We start from the raw sequence: 23,521 nt of genomic DNA, 5'->3' as shown, positions 1-23,521 counted from the left end.
CTAGAATCCTAGCTATGTGAGGATTGTAATAGAGAGATAAGAGCTTGCGGCTTCGATAAAAGGTCCCAAGCTGCGTCATCCAGAAATAGCTTACCCCTCTTGGATCCATAATCATAAGTTCAAAGGTGCCATTTCACTCAGCAGAAGCATCGTCTCAAAAAACGACACGAATATGCTTTGGAATCCAATCAGTGTTCCCGGGTGCTCCGTGTGCGAGATCCCTACGCTCTACCGCTTTTCGTGCTGCTATTGGCTACTTCGTCATTCTGTGACGTCAGGCCTATAGAGTACCTATATTGAGAGAGTATGGCCACTGGGCCCCATGGAGAGGCTTAGGACCCAAAAATGGCGGTGCTTTATTTTGGTTTTTTGTGGATGGGAAGGGGGTCATTGCCAACTTTTGACGGTTTTCACCATCCGCACTTGCTGCCAACCTTACTGCATCTAAGATAATTTTTCTCACGATTAGCCTTAAAAATATGTCAAGAAGTCGCAATAGTGCATTTGGGTAAATTTCTCGTTACAATAAGCAAAGAAAACTACATTTTCAGTCATTTTGCATAACATTAATTAATGGCGTCCGCCATTTTTAGGTCCTAAGGGCTCCATTCAGCCTAAGATGGTTGAACCAATCAGAGATGGTAACACCAGTGGCCATACTCTCTCAATATAGGTACTCTAGTCAGGCCTGCGGATATTTTATGATAGGGAAGCGTTTTCCCATAAGTTTTTGGGCCGTGCGCAGTCCGTGCCGGCATAGGGAAGATCCGCACGGCACGGATATATCCGCACAGTTGGGATCACTGATTCTCTTTGTAAAAATTACGAGCCTATATTATTCCACTAGTGGTGCAACTCTCGCACCGCAAACACTAACGCCTCTTCGGAGCAAATCACTTTTAAGGGGCTTGTCCCCGACTCAAGTAGAACACCCTAATCCTTTGAAGGTGGTGTCAGGCAAACAAACGTCAATTAAAAAAAAAAAAAAAAACACTGCATAGCTAAATAGCACAGCTGTCAAACATCCCTCAATATATGTGTAAGGATTTTTTTTTTTTCTTGCTATTTAATGGCATTGTGTCTAAGCACCTGCAGCCAACTTTAGACTAGTATGTGTAAGGTTATGAATATTCTTTCTGAGGATTTGCTTCCAGTGGCCCTGCGTGCGTGAGGCGTGGGAGGCAGCTCCCCTCCCCCTCCCCCTTCCTCCCCCTTTACCATTCTTTCCCCAATTTCTGAGGATTTGTTGTAAAGTGGATATTTTACCGTGAAAATAACCGAAAATTACGTTCCACGAGTGTCTAATTTCCAAACATTTTCCTGTTGAGAACCCACTCGGCTGGGGAAAACCCTCCCAGATCCCTCCTCTCATTTTCCCCAATTCCGCACCTCCCCTCAAATTTTTATCTATGCTCCACTTCTGAGTGCCTAAAGGGTATATCCTCATTAAAAAAATTAAAAGGAACCATTAAAAAACAGAGGCGTCTTGAAAGTTACAGGTTTAGGGCCTTGGGCGTTCAATTTTGGGAGGAACGTAGAAAGTAGGAGGAAACTATATATGGACTAGGTATATTTTGCGATTCGGAATTTTAATATCTGGCTCATAAGTAAAAACACTCAAGTGTACAGGAAAACTAACGACATATATGTACGTTGTTTCTGAACTGAGCCAGAAATTGTAGTTCCTAATTGCAAAAATGCATTCGAAATATCAATGGTGAAACTTGAGAGAAGCATATCTCGGTTTCCGGTGTTATAGACTTCCTGATACATTTCATTTTCCGCATGGAAAGCTACACAACGTCGTTCTTTGAAAACTTCTCCGCTTTTTTTTTGAAATCACACACTAATAAATCAATCTAGATTTTTGACATGATAACTTCAATACACATCAAAACCACCTGAAGACATTACGGGAGTAATCAACTGAAAGAAAAAATGAGGGGCTTGGAGGACAAGGCGCATAAGTGTAGTTTTTGCAATTGCGAGGAACACGTGTTTGAAGTTTCGAAATTACATGGATCCTCATGGCGGGAAAAAGTTGAAACTGACTTTTGGATGCTTAAAAACTGGAATTTGAGAGCGAATTTTTCACAGAATATGACTTAAGACCAGTTTTACTTGAAATCATTCATATCTCAATTTTTTAAAAATTTGCACTGATGCTCCTTGTCCTCCAGGCCCCTCAAATATCCTTACCTCTGCAATAAGCGGCACACTGCTCTGTTGGGTAAGCTGCAGTAAGCCCTGAAACATAAAAATTCGCAAGTTTAAGTTCAGTGAACATGTTAAACATAATCGAAAAAATATTATGGGAGTAATTATGGGAGTAATTATGGGAGTAATTATGGAGACGCTCTTGATTAGGCGAGGACTCGAGGAGAGGTCTTTGTAGCTGTAGAACTACAACAATCTCTCCTCGCCTCGACCGAGCGACTGCCCCGGTTGTGGTTGCCAAAGGCTTATTTCTTGGAATTTTTGAGTGTTTTTTGCTCCTAAGATGTAAAATCCACCCATCTCAGTTGCGGTATACCTTTGTATCTTATTTTTTCTCCCTCCTACGTAAGGCAAAGACACATGCATTTTGCCCTATTGCATCCAAATTGTTGTATCATGTCAATTGTCCACAATATGATTTTACACTAGCTGAATAATATCATAAGACTCAGAAAGCCACCTCTTGCACAGAATGGACCACTAGACAAGGTACGAATTTCAGCATTCTGATACATGTTTCGTAACTAAAATTTCACGTAGAATACGATGCGCACGACAAAAATTACCGCAATTATCTCCTTACGAAGATAAATAATGATTTTCGATGCATGAATTCAAACCACCCGCTTATGAAAACTCAATGCTCTACGTGATTCACATCCCGCGCTAAACGTTATCATGACAGTCTCTGCGATATAAACATCTGGCAACCTCAATCTTGACACTTTGGCTCAGCTATAGCAAATTATTTATAGTTTGAAAAACACATGGTGGGAAATGAACATTGCTTGATTGAGAAGCTTGCTGAAACCGTTGTAGTGCGCAATTCGACTCACGTAGAGCTTTGAGTTTCTTGTGAGCGGGCAGTTCAAATTCCTCGTAACCAATGTGAAATAAAAATGTTAATATCTCCGTTAGGAGTTGGTTTCAGTAATTTTCGCTGCGCGAATTGTGTTCAACGTGAAATTCTGGTTAAGAAACATGTATCAGAATGCTTAAATTCGTACCTTGTCTAGTGGTCCATTCCATTTTTTTTTTTTTTTTTACGGAGAAATACATTGTATGACCTTTAATCTTCAAACGGCCCTGCTCTTGGGAAAAGATGTACACCTCAGCTGCCGGATGGACTTTAAAAATAGATTTTGTAGTTAAATTTTGTATTTTAATTTGATAATCAATTATCTACGCTCCACGCTCCACGCATTATTGGAGCAGATTAGTAAAAATCACGTGAGAGCCATCGTAGGGTTTATCAGGCGTCGAGGATTTGTCTACGCATCGGAATACTCAAAATTGAAGTAAATACTCTGAGACTGGGATGGAACGGTGGTGAACTGGGATTAATTAGGAAAACTTGGATATGCCAAGGTTATTCAATCAGAGCTAATTCATAAATTATGTGTCCACGTCATGAGACTGGAAGCAATAATAGTCTAATCTTGGTGACATTTAACCTGCACCTGTGAATCAACAGTCTCTTATCATGAGAAACAAAATTTCCCGGATTGAATGGGCGAAAACTAGAGGGCATATGCCCCCTGGCCGCTACTCGGCCCGACTTCCAGAGGTATTGCTTCGCGCCTTCAAAAATCCGTTTTGCGAGCCCCCAAGGGTAAATCTAAATGGAGCGTGCTCATTTTGGGACTTCCTCCCATCGATAGCCATAAAAATTATACAAACACGGCAACCCTGCTAATGTATTTGCTTCCTATCTTTGCATGGAGAGTTTGTCTTGGTGTAGAGGTGGACTCTCAGGGTAGGGTGGATATCCCCTCCATTTTGGCCTCAATTTGAGAGCTTTTTTTGAGCTTGGGAGATGATTTCAGAGAAAACCAGTGGCACCATTGTATTTCTCGCCAACTTTTACATAAGAATCAATGGTCAAATCGCAAATCCCTCACACATGCAACATCTCCATTAATTACGATGCAGTCTTTTCTTTTTTCCGAGGAAATGAATTTTTGTGAACTAGAGGTGCCCATGAAGGGTTGAGCCTCGCGGCAATCAGGGGGCCTGTTCCTGTGGATAAAGTCTTCATTACAGCTGCTAGCTTTGGGCGGAGCATTAAAAAGCGCCAAATTGTTCCTTTCCCTCTATTTCAAATGCAATTTATTCGAATTACCAAGCCTGCCTCTAATTTTAAGTCTAACAGAGCCGGAAGTTTTGTAGATCCTGAGTTGCGCTCATTTAACGAGCCAAGCGTACGGAGCCATCAATCCACGTTGGCCACTGCAATTTATCAAAGCAGCGAACGAGCTTGCACTGCCGATGAGCTCCAAAGGCAGTGACAAGACAAAAGGATACAGATAAATGCCTGTCACCTCGAGTTTCGGCTACTCAACACAAGGGGCATGGACCTCTTAAAAAAAGACGGTGCTTGCATCTCAAGATAAAACTTCGTTTCTGCGACTGGAAGAATTTTATACTGGACCACTAGACAAGGTACGAATCAAAGGATTCTGATACATGTTTCTCTAACCAAAATTTCACGCACTCCACTTGCGAACGAATAGATTGAATCGCTCCTAACAAGATATCAACGTTGTTATTTCACATTGGTTACAGGAACGAACTGCCCGCTCACAAGATAACACAAGCGCCATGCATGTCATTCGCACATGGCTGTTCAAACTATAAACAACTTGCTATAGCTGAGCCAAACGTCAAGTTGAGGTTTGCGCGAGAGACATTTTTGGTTGAATCTGTTTGAAAATTTCACTGAATTTTATCGGCAGCACGAAGAAAATCCAGTGTAATTTTCGGACAGCTCTGTTGAACAATTTCTCTGTAAAAAAATAAAATGGCGGCGGAAATGTTTAAACGTCGCATGGCGCTTGCGATACTTTGGCCGGAAGGTGACGATATATGGACTCCAGCACAGAATTCCACTCCAAATACTTAGCAATGTAAAAAATACCCAAAAAAGCATGCACTGGAAAAAGATACACATTGGATCTGGAGTCCAGACTCTTGATAAACATTGACAAGAAAAGGACTCTAGATTCAAATGCAGATTTAAGTTTATAATCCAAAAGGAAATCAGCTCAAATTAAGAGGCGTGGTTCTTGATTTAAGCCAAAATCTGATTGAATCAAGTAGTTTCTTGACGATGTCTTGTAGAGTCTGGACTCTAGATCCAGATTTTTTGTTCAGTGTGCTCTAAAATTCATATATAACTAGAAGGGAGGGTGGGGTTGATGAGTTTTGTACGTGTTGTAAAGATGAATGTTTGATGTATGCAATTTTTCTTCTTTCTCTCTTTTAAAGTACGCTGATGAAAGAGCGTTGAACTTAAACGAGAGCTTTGTAAGCCGGGCCAAAATCGGCAACGAGCGAGTTGAAGTGGATGATTCAATCAAGGAATTAGAGTCGGGAGCACGGGCGGACCGGGGGGGAGGGGGCGGGCGGGCCGAATCAGACAGGCAGATTAGCCGAGACGCATCTAGCATCCCATTCCGGCTAGTTTTTGGGGGAACCAATTGCACTGCTAATAGTAAAGCCGACTGCACACGCTGAAGATGGAGTCCTGAAAATGGTTCATCGGTGTCGCTGCAGGGCCGTGGTGTCCTATGGGTGAGTAGAGTCCCTTTGATAGCTACTGAAGAGTTAGGACCATGACAACACCCCTCATGGAGTCACAAACGGGAATAAAGATTACTCAAATTGAACGTTTTTCGTAATCTTTGGTCTGCTCATTCTTAAATTCCTTTCTCCGTTCCTTCTCACATTCCGTTTGTTCCTTGTCGAACCCGTAATTCCTCGGTCCATTCCAGATTATAATCTTTGCATTTGGTGAAAATGTAATCTTTATTCCCGTTGTGACACTGTGGAGGCCTAAAATACGGTAACCAATCAGAAATGGATTCACATTGTCTTAACTCTCAGTATAAAGGGACTCTATGGGCGAGTGGAACGGGTGCCTAGGCGCTGACGAGAGGGGGGGGGGAGGGAGGGCGCCAAAAAGTCGAAAAGGAAAAAGTACGGGAGAAAACGATAAAGTGAAATAAATGCGCTCTTAAAATTCTGAATTCTCTGAAGCGCCCCTCCCCCCCAGCTTCCCCTGGGGCGGTGGGGGTGGGGTAGGGGCGCCGACAACATCCTTGCCCCAGGTGCTAAAAGTTCACGCCACGGCCCTTTGACGCTGTTGAATGTTGACCCTCGAAACCCATTTTCACCCAAAAAATATTACGAATTTGTAAAAATTTACTCTTTTTACAACATTACGAGTAACTTTAAAACTCGGGCCGCCATTTTATAAACAGAAGTGAAATGATGGCGGATTGGCTCCGATCTCATCGATCGCTGAAAATTGCGTGCTGTGCGGCCTTTTCAGGGCACCACTCAACGATGCATCGGTGACCTCCGTTTTCAGCTCCCATTTTCAGCGGTTGAAGTGGCATAATGCCGAGCCGTCGCGACATATCGTCACCTTCCGGCCGAAGTATCACAAGCGCCATGCGACGTTTGAAAATTTCCGCCTCCATTTTATTTTTTTTACAAATAATTTGTTCGACGAAGCTGTCCGAAAATTTCACTGAATTTCCTTTGTCCTGCCGATAAAATTTAGTGAACATTTCAAACAGATTTAACCAACAATTCCTCTGTAAAAAAATAAAATGGCAGCGGAAATGTGTAAACGTCGCATGGCGCATGTGATACTTTGGCCGTAAAGTGACGATATATACGAGTAATTTGCATATTTTTTTAAATGACTAGCTTTTCCAATGAAATAATATATCATTGGATCAAGGAGTTACATGGTGTTTTTGTGACGTCAAGCAAAACGGGCTTAAAATCGAAAAACTACGCGGATGCTAATCATAACAATGACCTGCAAACAAGAATACCTATTGAGGCAATAAAATGAGCTCAACGTAGTAATAACTATTTTGGCAATATCCGAATCAAATGAAGCTCGGCAGCTGAAGCCGACAATCTCGGTTTCGGCTGACCGAATGCTTGACAAAATGTACCAATGAGCTTTCGGAAGTTGTACCAAATTTTGGCAGCGAGGACTGAATATACCCGCCCTAGATACTGGGCTTTTTGTAATGCGTATATTTCCGAGACACTTTCCCCGTGTTTCTGTAGTGTCCATTTCTTTCATAAGTATCTTTGAGTTTATAGTCTTACCTACTCGGAATGACTATAACATCTTACTCTCTACTTTTTTTAAAATAAAGAAAGAAAAAATGCCATTTTATGACATAAATTAATTGAGACAAAGCGCATAAGTGCAGTTTTTGCTATTTCGAGGAACACGTGTTTAAACATTTTAAAATTTCATGGCGGAAAGGAAGTTCAAACTCACATTTTGCTTAAAAATTGGATTCTGGTTGTAAATCTTTCTCAGATTATATTTTAAGACTATAGTTATGTTGAAATTACTAATGTTTAAATTTTTCCAAGAACGGCTTTCATGTGCTTAGCCTTCCAAGCCCATCAATTCCCATGAAATGTTGAGTAAAATCTGTATTACATATCGACGGTGTAAGTCGGCAATCACATAACTCGGTTTGCGACGCTGCAGACTTCCTGTCATACTTTATTTTTTAAACGGAAAACCACTCAACGGCGATTCTTTAAAACTACCGTGATTTTTCTTCTCTGTGCGAAGAAAATTCTGTATAAACTTCAAGAAATGATGTCAATTTGTTCTCCTTTAAAATAATAACACAGAGGCGGAGATTTTTAGACACCGCAACCGAGTTATGTGATTGCCGACTTACACCGTCCATATGCAATTTTTCCGTCTTCTTGCCGAATGCACGCTGAGAAAAGTGTTCCTTTTATACATGCTTCGACAAAAATTCTCGTCGAATCAATCGGAAGTCTTTCCAAAGCGACAAGACGTATCTTTGAAACAAGATGAATACTGGCTGAAATATAGATTCTCTGTTGTTTCAATGAAAAATTCTACTCGCAGCTTATTTCACAGAGACTCTTGTCGATTGAAAGGGTAATTTTTCTCAGTGCTGCGAGCTGATTATTGAGATTGGCAGACAAAGCGATGGAGAAAGAAAACAAAGAGAAAAAAAATAAAGTGACAATTAGTTTATCACTTCACCCATTGCAATCACCCAATTTCGCTAAGAGGACAACTTTATTCTCTCATATATATAGCTTTGCCTGTCGATTTAAATAACACCGCACAACAGATTCCGGGTTTTGGTTTGTCCTTTGAACCAAACCAATTTTTTTCGATTCCTAGGTGATATAGAAGTCCGAAAATGCCAATAATAACTTCAGGAAAATTGGCTGGTGGTCAGGGCGCCGCCATTTTGAATTTTTCAAAATTGAGGAAACCCACGATCAGTTTTTTGGAAATATCTCCTCAACGACTCATATTACGAAAAAAACAAAAATCCAGCAGAAAGGACATAACATTTCCTACCAAAATCACCCTCCTTTTCCTTTCCTAGCTTAATTTTTTGGTCGTTAAGCTAACGTTTTCGTCAAAAATTTGCTTTAAAAAAGCGCATTTCCCCTGATTTTTGGAGAAACTTTGGTTCTTATCTTCAGCCACGATTATCTGAGAAAAAACGGTTGAACTCATTGAAAAGGGCGTAAAATTTACTTCTAGAGAACATATGTCAAAAGTTTCAAAGCTTGGCTTAATCCTGTGAAACGGCAGTTTATTAGCTCCGCCCTTAAAATGTGATTTTTCCGACCATTTTCCTTAGAATCAAAAACAAAGAGAAAAAAACCCTAAAAACGTGACTCGAACTGTGTAAAAAGGTGGTGTAATCAGCTCCCCGTCCGATTTTAGCTTATTTTCATGACCAAAAGCATGTACCTGTCAAAGCCAAAAGTAGAGCGACCCCAAGGGCGCAGTCCATTCTGCGTGTCTTCATCCACTCGTTCATGGGTATCCAAAAAGGCACATGACAACGGGAGAGAAACGACGTAACTCGCGCGCGAGGAAACGAACACTTGAGTGGTTTTCCGGCGCTGGGCTCCGATACCTACGATCGAAGGGGCGACGCACAAGTAGCCCGAGAGCGTTTTGCGGCAACCGGCCCGACGACGCAAATGAACGATAAAAGGACCTTTGAGCCTTTATCGCTTCGTTTAAATATGATATCTTCGCATCTCGCGCCACAGTGGGCAGGATTGGAAACCTTTGAGATACGCGCTTGGTCCCTTTCCACTGCCTTTGCGAATGCGAGCTTTTACATTTTTTTTTTCGCAGACCGGAGGAATCGCACTGAAAAAAAATTCTCGGCGTTTTTACCAAGGTCCGTTGGCACCTTTACCATCTCGCTTTTTTCACCAATTATTGGTACTTTTACCAAGACAGATTGGTAAACTTACCTAAAAACTGGCATTTTTACTGTTTCTTCAGGTAAGAATACCGCTTTTATTGGTAATCGATTCCAGGTAACTTTGCCATTTTATCCACACCACTTCGGAAAAATGAAAAAAAATTGAATTCATATGAGTTGAACTTTTCTACTCTTATGAGTAGAATGAATATTCTAGTGATATGAGTAGGATTTCTACTCGTACACTGAAAAAAAATTCTCGGCGTTTTTACCAAGGTCCGTTGGTACCTTTACCATTTCACTTTTTTTTACCAATTATTGGTAATTTTACCAAGACAGACTGGTAAGCTTACCTAAAACCGGTATTTTTACTGTATTTTCCAGGTAAGAATGCCACTTTTATTGGTAATCAATTCCCGGTAATTTTGCCATTTTATCTCGGTAATTCTACCATAGTCGATAAAAAATATTGGCGTTTTTACCAAGGTCCAGTAAAATTACCGAGAAAGTTCAATAATTTTACCGAGATTTCGTCGGTAAAATTACCAATTCCATAAATGGTAATTTTACCAAGAAAAAACTGGGATCAAATAGAACCCTGAATTCTTGGTAATTGTACCCTTTTCTTAGTAAATACACCGAGATTTTTTTTTCAGTGCACTGCCTTTGCGAATGCGAGCTTTTAAATTTTTTTTTTTCGCAGACCGGAGGAATCGTGGTTAACCCTAGCCTCTTAAATTAACGTATTTATGCTAAAAGGAACTATCAGTATGGGGTTTGCGTGTAACATACGCTGAAAAAAAGTATATTAGCATCTACCATAAGTCTACTTGATATTTTAGACAGTGATACTATTTGGTGTAAGTAACTAGAATTATGGTATTATTCACTAGAAATCTGGCGATACTTACCATAATATGGTAAATGCTACCGTAGAGTTTGGTGTTCATTATCATACTCGGACCACTGTGTCAGATTATGGTAAAATCTACCATGTATTTTTTTCAGTGTAGTTCTATTTAACATAAATACGTCCAAATGGAAGTCAAAGTGACCCAAAGTTTGCCGAAAATGTGTGTAATTTTTTTAATTTTAGTCCCAGAGATCTTTGCCTCAACAAGTGACTATCAAAACCTAATGAAGGTTTTGGTGTGAGGTGCAATAATGACTGCAGAACTATGAAATTCATTGCAAACAATTCTTCCATGGGAGGCTTTTTTTGATAACGTTTGCTGAAAATGTATAACCTTCCTTAGTCAACTTTTCTCTTTGAATGATAATTTGCAACTCTAGAGCTTTAGGTAAACATAAATGAATACTGTCTGTTCGATTAGCCAGGGGGCACGCTCCTTCACCCCCGGTCACCACACCGCAGTTATTCCTTTCAAAGTATGCATTCATTTTACTTCTTTAGATTTGATCAATATTAAAAAAATGGGATACGTTCTTTTGCCGGAGGGGTAACGATAAAGGAACCGATTATTTTCCAAAATCACTTAAGCGCCAAAATTGCGAATGCGAGAAAAACAAGAAAACCCGTTTTATTCGCTTTGTAGACAATCTTCGAATTCCAAAAAATAAATGTTCTTTTAGGTTGTTATTTTGAAATCAGACATGATTGATCATACCAGAAAAACAAAAAAAAAAACAATCCCTCAACCACCAAAATAGAGATTGGAGCTTACGTCATTTGGAAAATAATCGGCTCAAGGAGTTATCGGCCAAAATGTTTCATTCTTGAGTTCGGACCGGAGCCAATTGCCTTTCAGTGTGCGGAGAAAAAGCAAGCAGCGGCTGAGTGCAACGGGAATCAACAACCAGCGATGTCGGGTATTCCACTCCAAACGAACGTGTTTGTTCATTCATTGGTTGAATGTTCCGAGCTGACGTAAAAATGACGCAGTACTGAAATTATCATCAAATAATTACGAGAGACAAAAGATTTTGCAAAAAGAGTGCAAAAAAGTATAACTGTCGAGTTTATAACAATCTGATGGATAATAGATCGAAGAGAGGGGTGTATGTACTTAGAAAGCATGCGGGCATGCTAAAAGTTAGTACCCGAATCGTAAATTTATGAGATCAAACTTTCCAAAAGTAAGAAAATTGCGTTTGATCTGGAAACTCTAGATGTGAATTTTTAACGCGATTTTTCACACGATCAATAGAAATCGCGACCACAAAAGTAGGCACCTATATTGAACGTAACACTCAACTCACTATCTAACTAAGTATGTATACGCGGTTGATTTCCGTTCTCTATTGGGTAGGATTACACGCAGTTCCATGAGAGGGAGATGGGATAAAATCTCTTGTAAATGGAACGTACAGATTGGAAGATGAGCTGTTTTTTCAAACTGGAAAATAGATACCTTTTTTAATTTCATATTTCGAAAATCAATTGGATGCGCAGAAGGGAATCGAGGTTATTTTCGGTTTGAGAGACAAATGTAGGTGAGCTTGGCCGCATCGAATACCCAGAGAAAATTATTCTCCTGCCCTTGCAAAGGCAAAATAATTGGATGAGTTTCAAGCATTTGGTGGCAGTGAGGGCAGCCATTTTACCAGGAAAACTGTATCGTCAGTTGAGGCCACCTGGGAAAATTCCCAGGCACTCTCTTAGTGCAAACCAATAAAAATTTGGTTGCTGAATTTAAAGGTAATCCGATGGATTATCTCCCTGTAGGGAGCCAGATGTCCGAGAAATCCCAATACTTTTGAGGAGAATGTCGCTTTTTTTGGGCGGCAGAACTCAACCGACCGAGAAAACGGGGGCTATGCAGTTTTGGAATCACCGCTAAAAATCTACCCAGAATCAAGTCTCATACTTGCATTTTTGGAAACACTTAAAATTTATTTTCTTTTTCGTTGACAAGTGTGATGCGCCATCGTGGAACAATTCAATGCTGAGATAAATCACTACATGCTGAGGTGATTAATTTTTGTCTCGAGCTGAGCTTAAAATCAAATCGCTGATGCCGTCGCATCTCTTTTAACCTTGGCTTAGTTACTTGTGGAGAAAATAAGAGAGTGTGAATCTATCTAGTCCAAGTTTGTGAAAAAACTTGATGCTTTTGATTCGACACAACAAGGCCCTTAGGAACCTAACAAAGTTAGAGTAATAATCTTCAAGAGATTATTTTGTTGATTTTGATTCCATTGATTTTTGAAAACTTCCGCGATATTTCTTCTACAGTTGATGAACGTCATGTAAAAATTCAGATACTTAAATTTCAGAAGCGAATCCCTTCAGGGCGTCACCGCGCCCTTTAAAACCCTTACTTATCAATGGTGAATCAAGGGAGGAAAAAAAAAATAAAAATAAAAACCTATTAAAGAAGGATATCTCCAACAAAATCTCTAGTCAAGGAATAAGGATAGAAAACGATTTTAGTGAAAAAGTCAGGAGTGCAAGATTAAATCATTGGGTAATTTTTCATCGCGTTTTGTTGCAGACTGGAATCTTTCGACACGTGACCATCGAAAAGTTCGTTGATGTCCGTGGCGAAAAAAAAATCTTATCGGTCAGTAAGTGAGAACACATCTCCAGGCCAGCGGCTTTACGAGAAGCCGATACATTCAAGGGTAAGTTCGCGCCGATTAATTGATAAATCGGAGCTTCTGGAAATCTGGATCTCCTTCTCGTTGCCTACACTGCCCTGCTCAGGAAGAACGCCGTATGAACATTCGAGAGTTGCCAAATTTCCGATAAAGAGCTCCAAAAAAGGACCTTTTTGGCCCTTTCTGAAACTGGGATCATTCAAATGTAGCCTAAACGAAACCTTATAATGACCTAAGACTCCAGTAAAAATTTTAGCTTGAGTATACGTCTGGTTTTCAAGATACAGCGTTGCAAAGTTTGCATATTTAAGCTTAAAAATCTTCATATTTTCAAATATTATCTTCCTAAAACCAACATCAGAGTGAACTTTACAATCAAAACAAAGTGTAAATGAAGCATAATGATAAAAAAAAGACTTCATAAAAAGTTTTAGCTCATGCATGACCCCTGTTTTGGTAATACAACGTTGCAAGTTTACCTTTCTGAGCTTTAAAAATGCTCATATTTTTAAGTTTCTTGTTTAAAATCCAATTTTAGTAAATATCAAACTGCATTTTGAGGGATAAAATTAACCCTTAGTGGTACTCGTGAATGCACGGTTTGCATTGATAAAAGGCTACAATAATTTCAAGTAACACAGCGTTGCGTAGTTTACCTCCTAAATCTCTGAAAATGTATTTTCTCTTATTCTCCTATTAAAGAAAACTTCGATCAACCATGTTTCGATATTGTAAAGCAAAATACAAGGACTCTAGTTAGTTCTAAGTGACGGTCGGTGTAAAAAATGGCTTTGTTGCCAATTTTTCCTTTTTTTTCTCTCAACATTTAATCATCAAATAAAATAATAATAAAATTAGGATACTTCCAATAATTATCTAATTTCAAAATCAAATTCAAGAGACTTTGCCATGCTCAATGAAATACTCAGCGTCAGCGTTGCTTTCAAAATCCAACAAATTATGCCTCACGATAGTTGCCAGTTTGACCTTTTTTAAGTAAAATGAAAAAATAAACATAGAATACGGAATTTTTCGAGATTTTTAAGTATAAATAAATCTTGAGCTAGAGAATACATTCATTATGCCTTGCAAAATTGAGTACCTCCACTGTTTCTAAAAAAAGATTTAAAAAATTAAAAGTATTGAAATTTTTTTTTAAAAAAATCAATTAAAAATTAAAAAATACAATGAAAAAACCAAAATAAATTATCAATTATTGGAGGCATCTTTATTTTAAAATAATTTTATTATTTATTGTTGGAAAAAAGTATTAATAAACGTAACTATAGTATTTTTGCGAATACCAATCGTCACTTGGAACTGACATCAGCCCTCAACATTTTTCCTTAATATAGGGTATGACACCCATTGACATTAACTAGCATAAATAATAATTTCGAGAGTTTAATGTTGTTAGCTTGGCAACGCTGTATCACCACCAATCAAAGTATCCCTGTTTGAATACAAACATAGAGCTACAAATGACACATTTGGTAGATTTCATGCTTCAAATTCTAAATAAGATCCACGAAAGTCGCTTTTTAAACTCAGAACTAAGAAATATAAACATTTTTAAAGCTCAAATGTATAAACCTAGCAACGCTGTATCATTAAATCTGTACTTACGCTCGCAATAAGGCCTATACAGAAGACTTATCATATTATAAAATTACATCTAAACACCATACACAGATCTTTTGGTGATCAATAAGTTCGTTTTTTTCATTCAGAAACTTACAAAAATGAGCAATTTTTATGGGTCTTTTGTGCCAACTTTGCAACGTTGTATCAAGAGAATCAGCAGTATTACCGTATCAATAAGAATATTGATTTAAAGATAAGACTGACTGCAGGTAAAATGTCACAAAATAACACATTATATCCAATTAAGTTGTTTTTTAAAGCAAGATGTTTGAAAATATGCGAATTTTTAAAGCTTAAATATGCAAACTTTGCAACGCTGTATCTTGGAAACCAGACGTATACTCAAGCTAAAATTTTTATTGGAGGCTTGTCTCATCATAAGGTTTCATTTAAGCCGCATACGAATGAAACCCCCGAGTTTCAAAAAAGGGGCCACTTTTTGGGAGGCTCTTTGTATTTATGAGGAACGTTATGAAGATTTTTCCTTGAAATTTTCAGAAACTTTAGGTGAGATTGGGAACGAAATGATCTGAAAAATTGGATGAAAAATATTCACAAGTTCACCAGGATATTCGTGTTTTGCCGAAGGAAATTTGGCAACGCCTGAGGGTTCATACGGCGTTTTTCCTTAGCACAGCAGTACACCCGGTTTATTTAACCATCCATGCATGACCGGAATTACGTTTTTCTTTTTAATTACTTCCGCCGCGCGTTAACACACGGCTCTTTATCTAGTAACTGAAGATACGGGTTGATTTATCAAACGTAGGTGACGTCACTTTTTACCCCATACTTACCTTACCTACACTATACAATTTTGATTCAATCTATTTCTGTGCCGATGTTGAAAAGTTGTCCATATTCACTAAGCATCGGTACGTTCAGAACTGCTTGTACCTCATCCAAAAAACCTTTCATTGGAGATGTTACATGTGTGAGAAATTTACGATTTGACTATTGATTAGTATAAAATGGAGGGGTGAAAAATGTTTACATATAATATTTTTTCTATTGATAACGTATAAAAAGAAAAAGCTCAAAAGTAGAGCCGCCGGGTAAACCAGCAACCAACTGTCCACATTTTACCTTTCGTACAAAAGGCAAATACAACTATTGCTGCTCTGGAAGACCTAATTTTGCCTATCTGTCAATTGGAAGGAAATCTAGTGGCTTCACAAAAAACAGCAGAGTAAATGGCGAAACTAGAAGATAAACGTATTTGTCCACAAAGTTTCAGCCTCACTGTCATACTTCACTCCTCTATACCCAAAAAAATGTCTTCATTGTTAATCAATCAATATTGATTTCACTTTCATCGCTATATATTTTTTCCATCGCCCTCCAGCTTTTCGGTAAATCCGATTTTCCCGACCCTAACTTCGTGTAAAAGCTTTCCCGGACACTGAATGTATGAAAGATAAATTTTAAACAGGCTTTGATGAGCGATACATCGACCTTTACGTATTTTGAACTACTAAACCCGAATATGACCTCAGATTTTTTTCATCACCCACCGTTTTCCTGGGAAAGTCGGATTTACTCGGAGAACGAGCTTTTTCTGAGGAGTTTTAGAAATTATTCGAGACCCTCCCTACGTACACGTATGTCGCAATAATTTAGAGTCACTGAACTTGAGTTTGACCTCCGCTTTGGCCGAATTTCAAAAACTTGGGCTTGTAATAAAGTCTATAATTGAGGACTTATATGTAACAATGGCGGATGTGAAAAATTACCTTTTTGAAACACGTTCAAAAAACTGTTTTGGCACCGAGAAAATTTTGAGAAAATACTTGTGATGTGATCTTCGAGATCTTTGCATTATGCCAGAGGCAAACATATTCAATTTTTGTGTGACGAAAACAGTTTTTTAAGCGAGTTTCGAGAGGGTAATTTTATACATCCGCCATTGTGACAGATACGGCCTCATATGTTTAATATGTGATTTTTTTACCGATTTGATGTATCTCTTTTCGTTCGGGAGCTACAAGTTAGGGAACCTTACTATTCGGATGTCACTCAGATTCCGAATGTAGATCGGTGCTTATATGGATGAGCCAGAAATATTAGTTTCATATTTCGGAATGTAATCCAAATAAGGACTGGAAAAAACTCTAAGTAAACAATATTTTACTGATAGCCTTTCCGTGTAAGTATGGTCGAGCGCACAGATCTTGTTTACTTACTTTCCCATTTGAACAGTGTAGCTCAAATATTTATGATTCCGTCCTGAAAAATACTTGGGTGATATAATCAACTGATAGTATGTACAGCATTACGGAGCATTTACTGGCTGCTTAGAGACAGTCAGCCCAATGACGGAGAGGGAGTTCTATAGCGACGCTGTTTCGTGTGACAAAAGAAAGATAGGTGACTGTAGGTCAAAAATGAATTTAAATGGTTGATGTTACCAAGAAATAACAATTTAAGTAGAACCCACGAAGATCTAAAAAAGTGAAAAGAAAAACAACTCAAGGTAAAATTATATTTTCATTTCCACCGCTATTTATTTAGTTTTGATTGATGGCTCATTGGTTTATGTACCACCGTGATCTACAACCAATGGCTGATCCTATTTTTTATTTCATTGACAACTACTAAGTGGCGTTTTGTTTGGAGTGGAGAGGAGTGGAATCTGTTTCACTAGACCAGTGTGTATAATCTCAAAAAATCGCCACTACTGCGGGCCGATTATTGAAACTGATAGACAAAGCTATAGACAGAGACGTCAAAAGGGATTCGGAGGGATCCTATTGGTGAAAGTGGGTGGTAACAATGGACATAGGAGGTAGGTAATGGACTAACTAACGGCACCTTACCAATGACCCGACAGTTAGTCCATCATTTTCTTCCTTAGTCCATAGGAACCAATCGTGTCAACCAATAGGATCGCTCCATACTCCCTATGTCTTCTTTGTCTATCGCTTTGTCTATCAGTTTCAATAATCGGCCCGCTGGTGATATTCGACTCTGAGACTTACTGATCTATATAGGTAGAACTACATTTGTATACACATCCATAAACCCAAATAGGATTGAGGGGTGGGGGGGGGGGCGAAATCCACTCGACCCCTCCCAAAATGTGAGGGATTTTTTTGAGTAAGTGCGCGACGTATTCTTAATATTTAAAAGTGTAATTTGATCAATTTTCCGGTGGGAACAGCTCAAATCGCTCCTGCGATAACTCAATTTGCCACAATGTCCTATGGAAGAGGACCCTCCATTGATGAGGTGCCCTTCTGCCCCCCTCCACGTAAAATTCTCAGTTCCGCCCACGTTTATAATGACGATATATTGATACTTCCACTAATTCTTTCAACGCTACCTCTATTATTTTCAGCTGCTTTTGATCAATTTCAGAATTTTTATTATGTATTGATCTTCTGATGATATCAAGGATTTGATTTCGGGTTCAGAATAGAAAACCTTGACATCCAGCAAACAAGGATATCATCACCTTCCGACTAGAGTATCACAACCGCCATGCGACGGTTCAAAATTTTCGTCGCAAAATTATTCTTTTACAGAGAAAGTTTTGGTTGAATCTGTTTGAAAATTTCACTAAATTTTATCGGCAGCACCAAAAAAAAAAAATTCAGTGAAATTTCCGAACAGCTTCGTTGAACAATCTCTCTGTAAAAGAATAAAATGTCGGCGGGAACTTTGAAACGTCGCATGGCGCGTGATGTGGCGCCCATCACGATTTCAGACATTGCTGAGCCTTTGAATCAGTTTCTCTCCATCAAGAATCTAATTCTCATTTCACTCTTTTTTTTAAAAGTAACCTCTATGTTTCAAAGTTTAATGTCGCATAGATGTAATTGAGAAACGTATTCATATAGATCTCGATTTTTTTGTGTGGAATGAACTGCTCGCACGTAGTAAAGGAAGTCAAACTGAGATCAAAGATAATTTTTTGTCGACTTACAGACGATAGACTGTGCTATTTTTAAACCGGGCTTTCCCGCGTTTTCTCCTCATTGTAAAAGAAGAAGACTCGAATTACGACCGCTGTGAATCTTTTAAGGAGAGGATCGACAGCAAAAACCCAAATCCTTCACTCTCCTGTAATCATTTTATTTACTGAATCACATGAGGATACTATTGCCGTGCTAAGGAAGAACGCCGTATGAGCTTTCAGGCGTTGCCAAATTTCCTTAGATAGAAACCGAATTTACAGGGAGTTTTGTTAATATTCTTTTCCAAAATTTTCAGGCAATTCCGTAAGCAATTTCTAAAATATCTGAAAATTTCAAAGAAAAATGCGCATGAATGTCGTCAAAAATACATGCTTTATCAAGGGAAATTTGGCAACTCTCGAATGTTCATACGGCGTTTTTCCTTAGCACGGCAATAATGACCAAAGCAATAGATGGATAATTTTTTAAGTATCTTCCTCACTCACTGAACTTGCCACGAGACTGTTCTCAAAATATATTCAAAATAATTTTCGAAAGATCGTCAGCATATTTTCAGAATATCAGCTTGCTCGGGGGAGATTATATTACCGGCAGTTTGGCAACCCTCACGACCATAACGCGGAAAGCTGCAGCGCGGATAACGTTACCCACACTGCCGTGCTGAGGAAGAACGCCGTATGAACATTCGAGAGTTGCCACATTTCCTTCGATAAAACGTTTATTTTTGAGGAAAGTTATGAATATTTGCCCTTGAAATTTTCAGGAACTTTAGGTGAAATTGCGTACAAAATTATCTGAAGATTCGAAAGGAAAGTATTCATAAAGTTACCGGGAAATTCGTGTTTTATCAAAAAGGAAATTTGGCAACGCCTGAAGGTTCATACGGCGTTTTTCCTTAGCACGGCAGTATACCCCCACGAGGGGCAAGTTGGTTGAATGGCTTTGCCACGGAAAAAATGATAACCTTAAATTTGATAACGGCTTTTTCACCGTTGGATTCTGTCGGTGTTGGCGCAACTGTATTTTACGTAACCCCAGCATTTACTTATCAGTCAGTGGCGTGGCGTGAATTGCGATATATCGATTGTTATGCCGTTTAAACCTATGGAAAAGGGTCGATAAACAGGGTGTCCGCAGCGAAAACCCTAATAATCGATTCTTCACCATAGGTTTTAATGGCAGAACAATCGATACATCGCAATTCACGCCACGCCACTGCTTATCAGTCCAATGCTCAGACCAAGGGGGCTTGGTGCTGAACTGGTGCCCACTGGGTGCCTGGAAAACGGTGAGGGGGGGAGAGGGGTAGAATGCGGGGGGCGATTATTGAAATTTCTTGTTTGTCGGGACGACATAGATGACATAGGTTAAAAGGCGGAGCGTGATTGGTCGGCTATGTCTTATCGCTGCTTTGTCGTGCCTTTGTCAGGTGGAATGATCGACAAGCTAACGGCACCTCTTAAGTTTCTGACAGTATGTCGATCATTCCACCTGACAAAGGCACGACAAAGCAGCGATAAGACATAGCCGACCAATCACGCTCCGCCTTTTAACCTATGTCATCTATGTCGTCCCGACAAACAAGAAATTTCAATAATCGCGGGAAAGGTTCATACTGGGACCGAGTTTAATAGATTATAGATACAAATTTTTAGGAGCAGCCCGAGACGATGATAACAGTGGAACAACAAAGATGAAAAAAACGGGAAACAAGGCTAAAAATACACAATTATGAAACCCGATCCCCGATTTGTATCTATGATTGCACTGGGTTCATTGTGCCTTTTAATTGTTATGTCTTTTCGATTTTTAACCTGTGTTTATTCTGACTTTTGGTAAGTCGTTTTATCTTTTACTCAGTTGACACATTTGTGCACCATTCATTCAACAGACTGCAATATGTTTTATCAACAAGTACGGCGGTTACATGGTTATGCAACTGTTTCATCTCTCAAACAGTTAAGGAAAATTAGTAGGAAATTAGTGTTGTCATCATGTCGGAAAATTTTCCTGCTGAGATGTAGGGAAAAGAAGGTTTTCCCGGCATTCATCAATTTCCACCTTAAACACATCACCAATGGTTTACATAAGAAGCGTAACAAGTGCATTGAGGTTACGGAAAAGTTCAAAAGCTCCTTGTTGAACTTATGCATTGAGGATGTTCACTATGAGATTATGGATCTCAATCATAATCTTAGAAACGTCATAACCAAACTTAAAGCGTCGCTACCGCATTTCGTTCTCATTGATTTTATTGTTAATACCACCTTAATTGCCAAACGTCTCGGGCGTGTCACTTGGCAGCGCTTGGAAAATAAACTTGTCAGGCTGGAGGAAATAGTTGTGGACAAATATCATAAATTGTTTGGTCCTTTCATGGAAAAGAGACAGTTATGGTTAGAGAACATCTCTTCGACGGTATTGCCAGGCTATGTTGAAAGAGTAATGTGTCTGGGTCCCATGTTTTCTTTGCCATTTTTTAAAATCGGAGCTGATGCAAACTCAATTTTTAAACCTGTTCCTCTTGAGAAAATAATTTCTCAAATTGAAGGTAAAATCAGAAATGAATCATCTATGGTTGCTGATAAAATTAGGGAAGGCATTTGCTTGGTGATTAACCGTTATCACCGAGAAATGCAAAGATCTCAGGGATATCCTGAAAAAATAAACATCATGTCGAACCGGAAATTTAATCAGTGTAGGTTGATGAGAAATCTCAAAGAGGATCTAAAGAACACCATAATGTTTTGTAAAAGAAACAGGTCTTTAAAGTTTGTAAAAGCAGATAAGTCCAACAAGGTAGTGGTCATGGATGGCAATGACTACTCAAACAAAATGCTTCATATTCTCAGGGATACAAGTGTATACAAGAAGGTGGCTAGGTCTCTAGTGCCTTCGCAAATCGATAAGAACAACTCTATTGTCAAAAAATGGCTTGCGGAAGGTCATATAAATGATGGTATGTGTAAACATCTTATGGTTAGTGGTGGCAGCGTTGCCAAAATTTATGGTTTTGTTAAGCTGCATAAGGCAGAATTGCCTTTGCGACCAATCGTTAGCACAATAGGAACACCATACCAAAAACTATCCAGGTTTTTATCTAGCATTTTGTCGAACATTGTCGGTAAGGGGGACTCGCATATTCGGAACTCTTTTGAATTTTTTGATTTCATCAATGGTGTAAAGGTACCTGACGGTTATGATTTAATATCTCTTGATGTAGTTAGCATGTACACTAACATATCTGTTGATTTTGCCCTTCAATGTGTGGAATTGAAATGGGAGGAAGTTGAAATGTTCTGTCCGTTACCTAAAGAACAGTTTTTTAGTACGTTAAAAGTGTGCCTCACCAATACCATCTGTCAGTATAATGATGCGTTTTATCAACAAATTTCGGGTTTGGCCATGGGAGGTAGCCTTTCGGCTGTCATGGCTAACATATCCATGGAGCGCATCGAAAGTACTGCTTTGAGTTTATCTCCCATCGAAATCCGCATGTACAAGCGGTATGTCGATGATATTTTTTCTTGTGTAAAAAAAGAAGATACGCATGCTATTCTTGAATTTTTCAACAGTTTAAATCCCGCCATAAAATTTACCCTTGAAATTGAGAATAACAACTGCCTCAATTTTTTGGATATGACTTTAATAAGGGTGAATAGCGAGATTAGATGTAAGTGGTATCAGAAACCAACGGCGTCTGGTCGTTATGTTAATTTTTTATCTGTTCAACCCATGAATGTAAAGAAAAACGTTGCATCTAATTTAGCACGGCGCATAATTGGTCTCTCTCATGTTTCATATCGGCATGAGATGATCCAGATTGGAAAGAATCTGTTGGTTGAAAATTGTTATCCACCCAATTTGATAGCAAAGATTTTCCGCCAGGTACTTAGTAGTTTTAATAAGAGAGGGGGGCAGGATAAAACTACCAAAGAACGGGATCTCGACAAAATTGTATGCCTTCCATACGTTCCCTTCCTTTCGGAAAATTTGTCATCGATTTTAAAATTGTTCGGGTACCATGTGGTTAACACCAAATACAACAATCTTGAGTTCCTGATGTCTAGGGTGAAGGCTAAAAATCCGATTCTGCAGGAATCGGGTTTGGTCTATAAAATTCCTTGTGGAAATTGCGACATCAGTTACATCGGTCAGACCAAGCAACTTCTAAGGAAGAGGCTTGGTGGTCATAAATATGACAATAGTGAGTTAACAGCACTCAAGAGGCACCAAACAGAATTTGGTCACCGGTTCGATTTTGATAAGGTGGTAATTTTATGTAAGGAAGAGAAGTTGTTTCCCAGACTGGTCCTGGAAATGATCGAAATCCTCAAACATGGGGATTCTGTGTGTAATAACCGCACTGACATCAGCGGGCTTAGTGCAATATACCACTCACTTTTTAAAAAGTCAGGTTTAGGTTGACGCCCCAGCGGCACCTATTGGCTTTTCCTTGAACTTAATTGTTTCACTGGTTAGTGCTGCCATCTGTGTGTGGATCGTGAACTAGCGTATCGGTCATTTTCGGTTACTGGTGCTGGCATCGATGTGTCTTGTTTGTTATCAATTTTCTTTTTTTTCTCTCAGATCCCGGCCCCACCATGTAGAGCTCAGGTTTTTAGCGTTTTTCTTTTAAAAATTTTTTATTGTTTCCGACTGAAAATGACTCAGTGTTGAGTCGAAACGTCTCGGGTTTCATAATTGTGTATTTTTAGCCTTGTTTCCCGTTTTTTTCATCTTTGTTGTTCCACTGTTTAATAGATTTAGGTCTCCTAACTTTCATATGGACCGAGTTTACCAGAAAGGAAACAATTCAAATTTTTGAAAAAAATTTGTTACGGGTGTTTTTGAGTTTCAGTAGCCGTAAATTATCTCCCGCCAAAAACTGAAAGTCTAAAAACAAAATTGTTTTGG

The 23,521-nt window shown here is 39.0% G+C and overlaps 1 protein-coding gene across 2 annotated transcripts in view; it reads right to left on the bottom strand.

The window, feature by feature from the left end:
* LOC109044421 (uncharacterized) overlaps window positions 1-9,252 on the bottom strand; it is a 61,230-nt gene extending 51,978 nt beyond the window's left edge. For both annotated transcript variants that reach the window (XM_019062134.2, XM_019062135.2), the window contains exons 1-2: window positions 9,014-9,252; window positions 2,200-2,247 (exon numbers count right to left, since the gene is read on the bottom strand). In XM_019062134.2, the coding sequence (XP_018917679.2) occupies window positions 2,200-2,247; window positions 9,014-9,083 (118 nt within the window). In that variant the 5' untranslated portion in view covers window positions 9,084-9,252. The remainder of the gene's footprint in view (window positions 1-2,199; window positions 2,248-9,013) is intronic.
* Window positions 9,253-23,521: the final 14,269 nt, after the last annotated feature.

The sequence above is a fragment of the Bemisia tabaci genome, chromosome 8, assembly GCF_918797505.1.
Source record: "Bemisia tabaci chromosome 8, PGI_BMITA_v3".
Lineage (NCBI taxonomy): Eukaryota > Metazoa > Arthropoda > Insecta > Hemiptera > Aleyrodidae > Bemisia > Bemisia tabaci.
The sequence above is the reverse complement of the archived record's forward strand: the minus strand, read 5'-3'. Positions and strand labels throughout refer to the sequence as shown.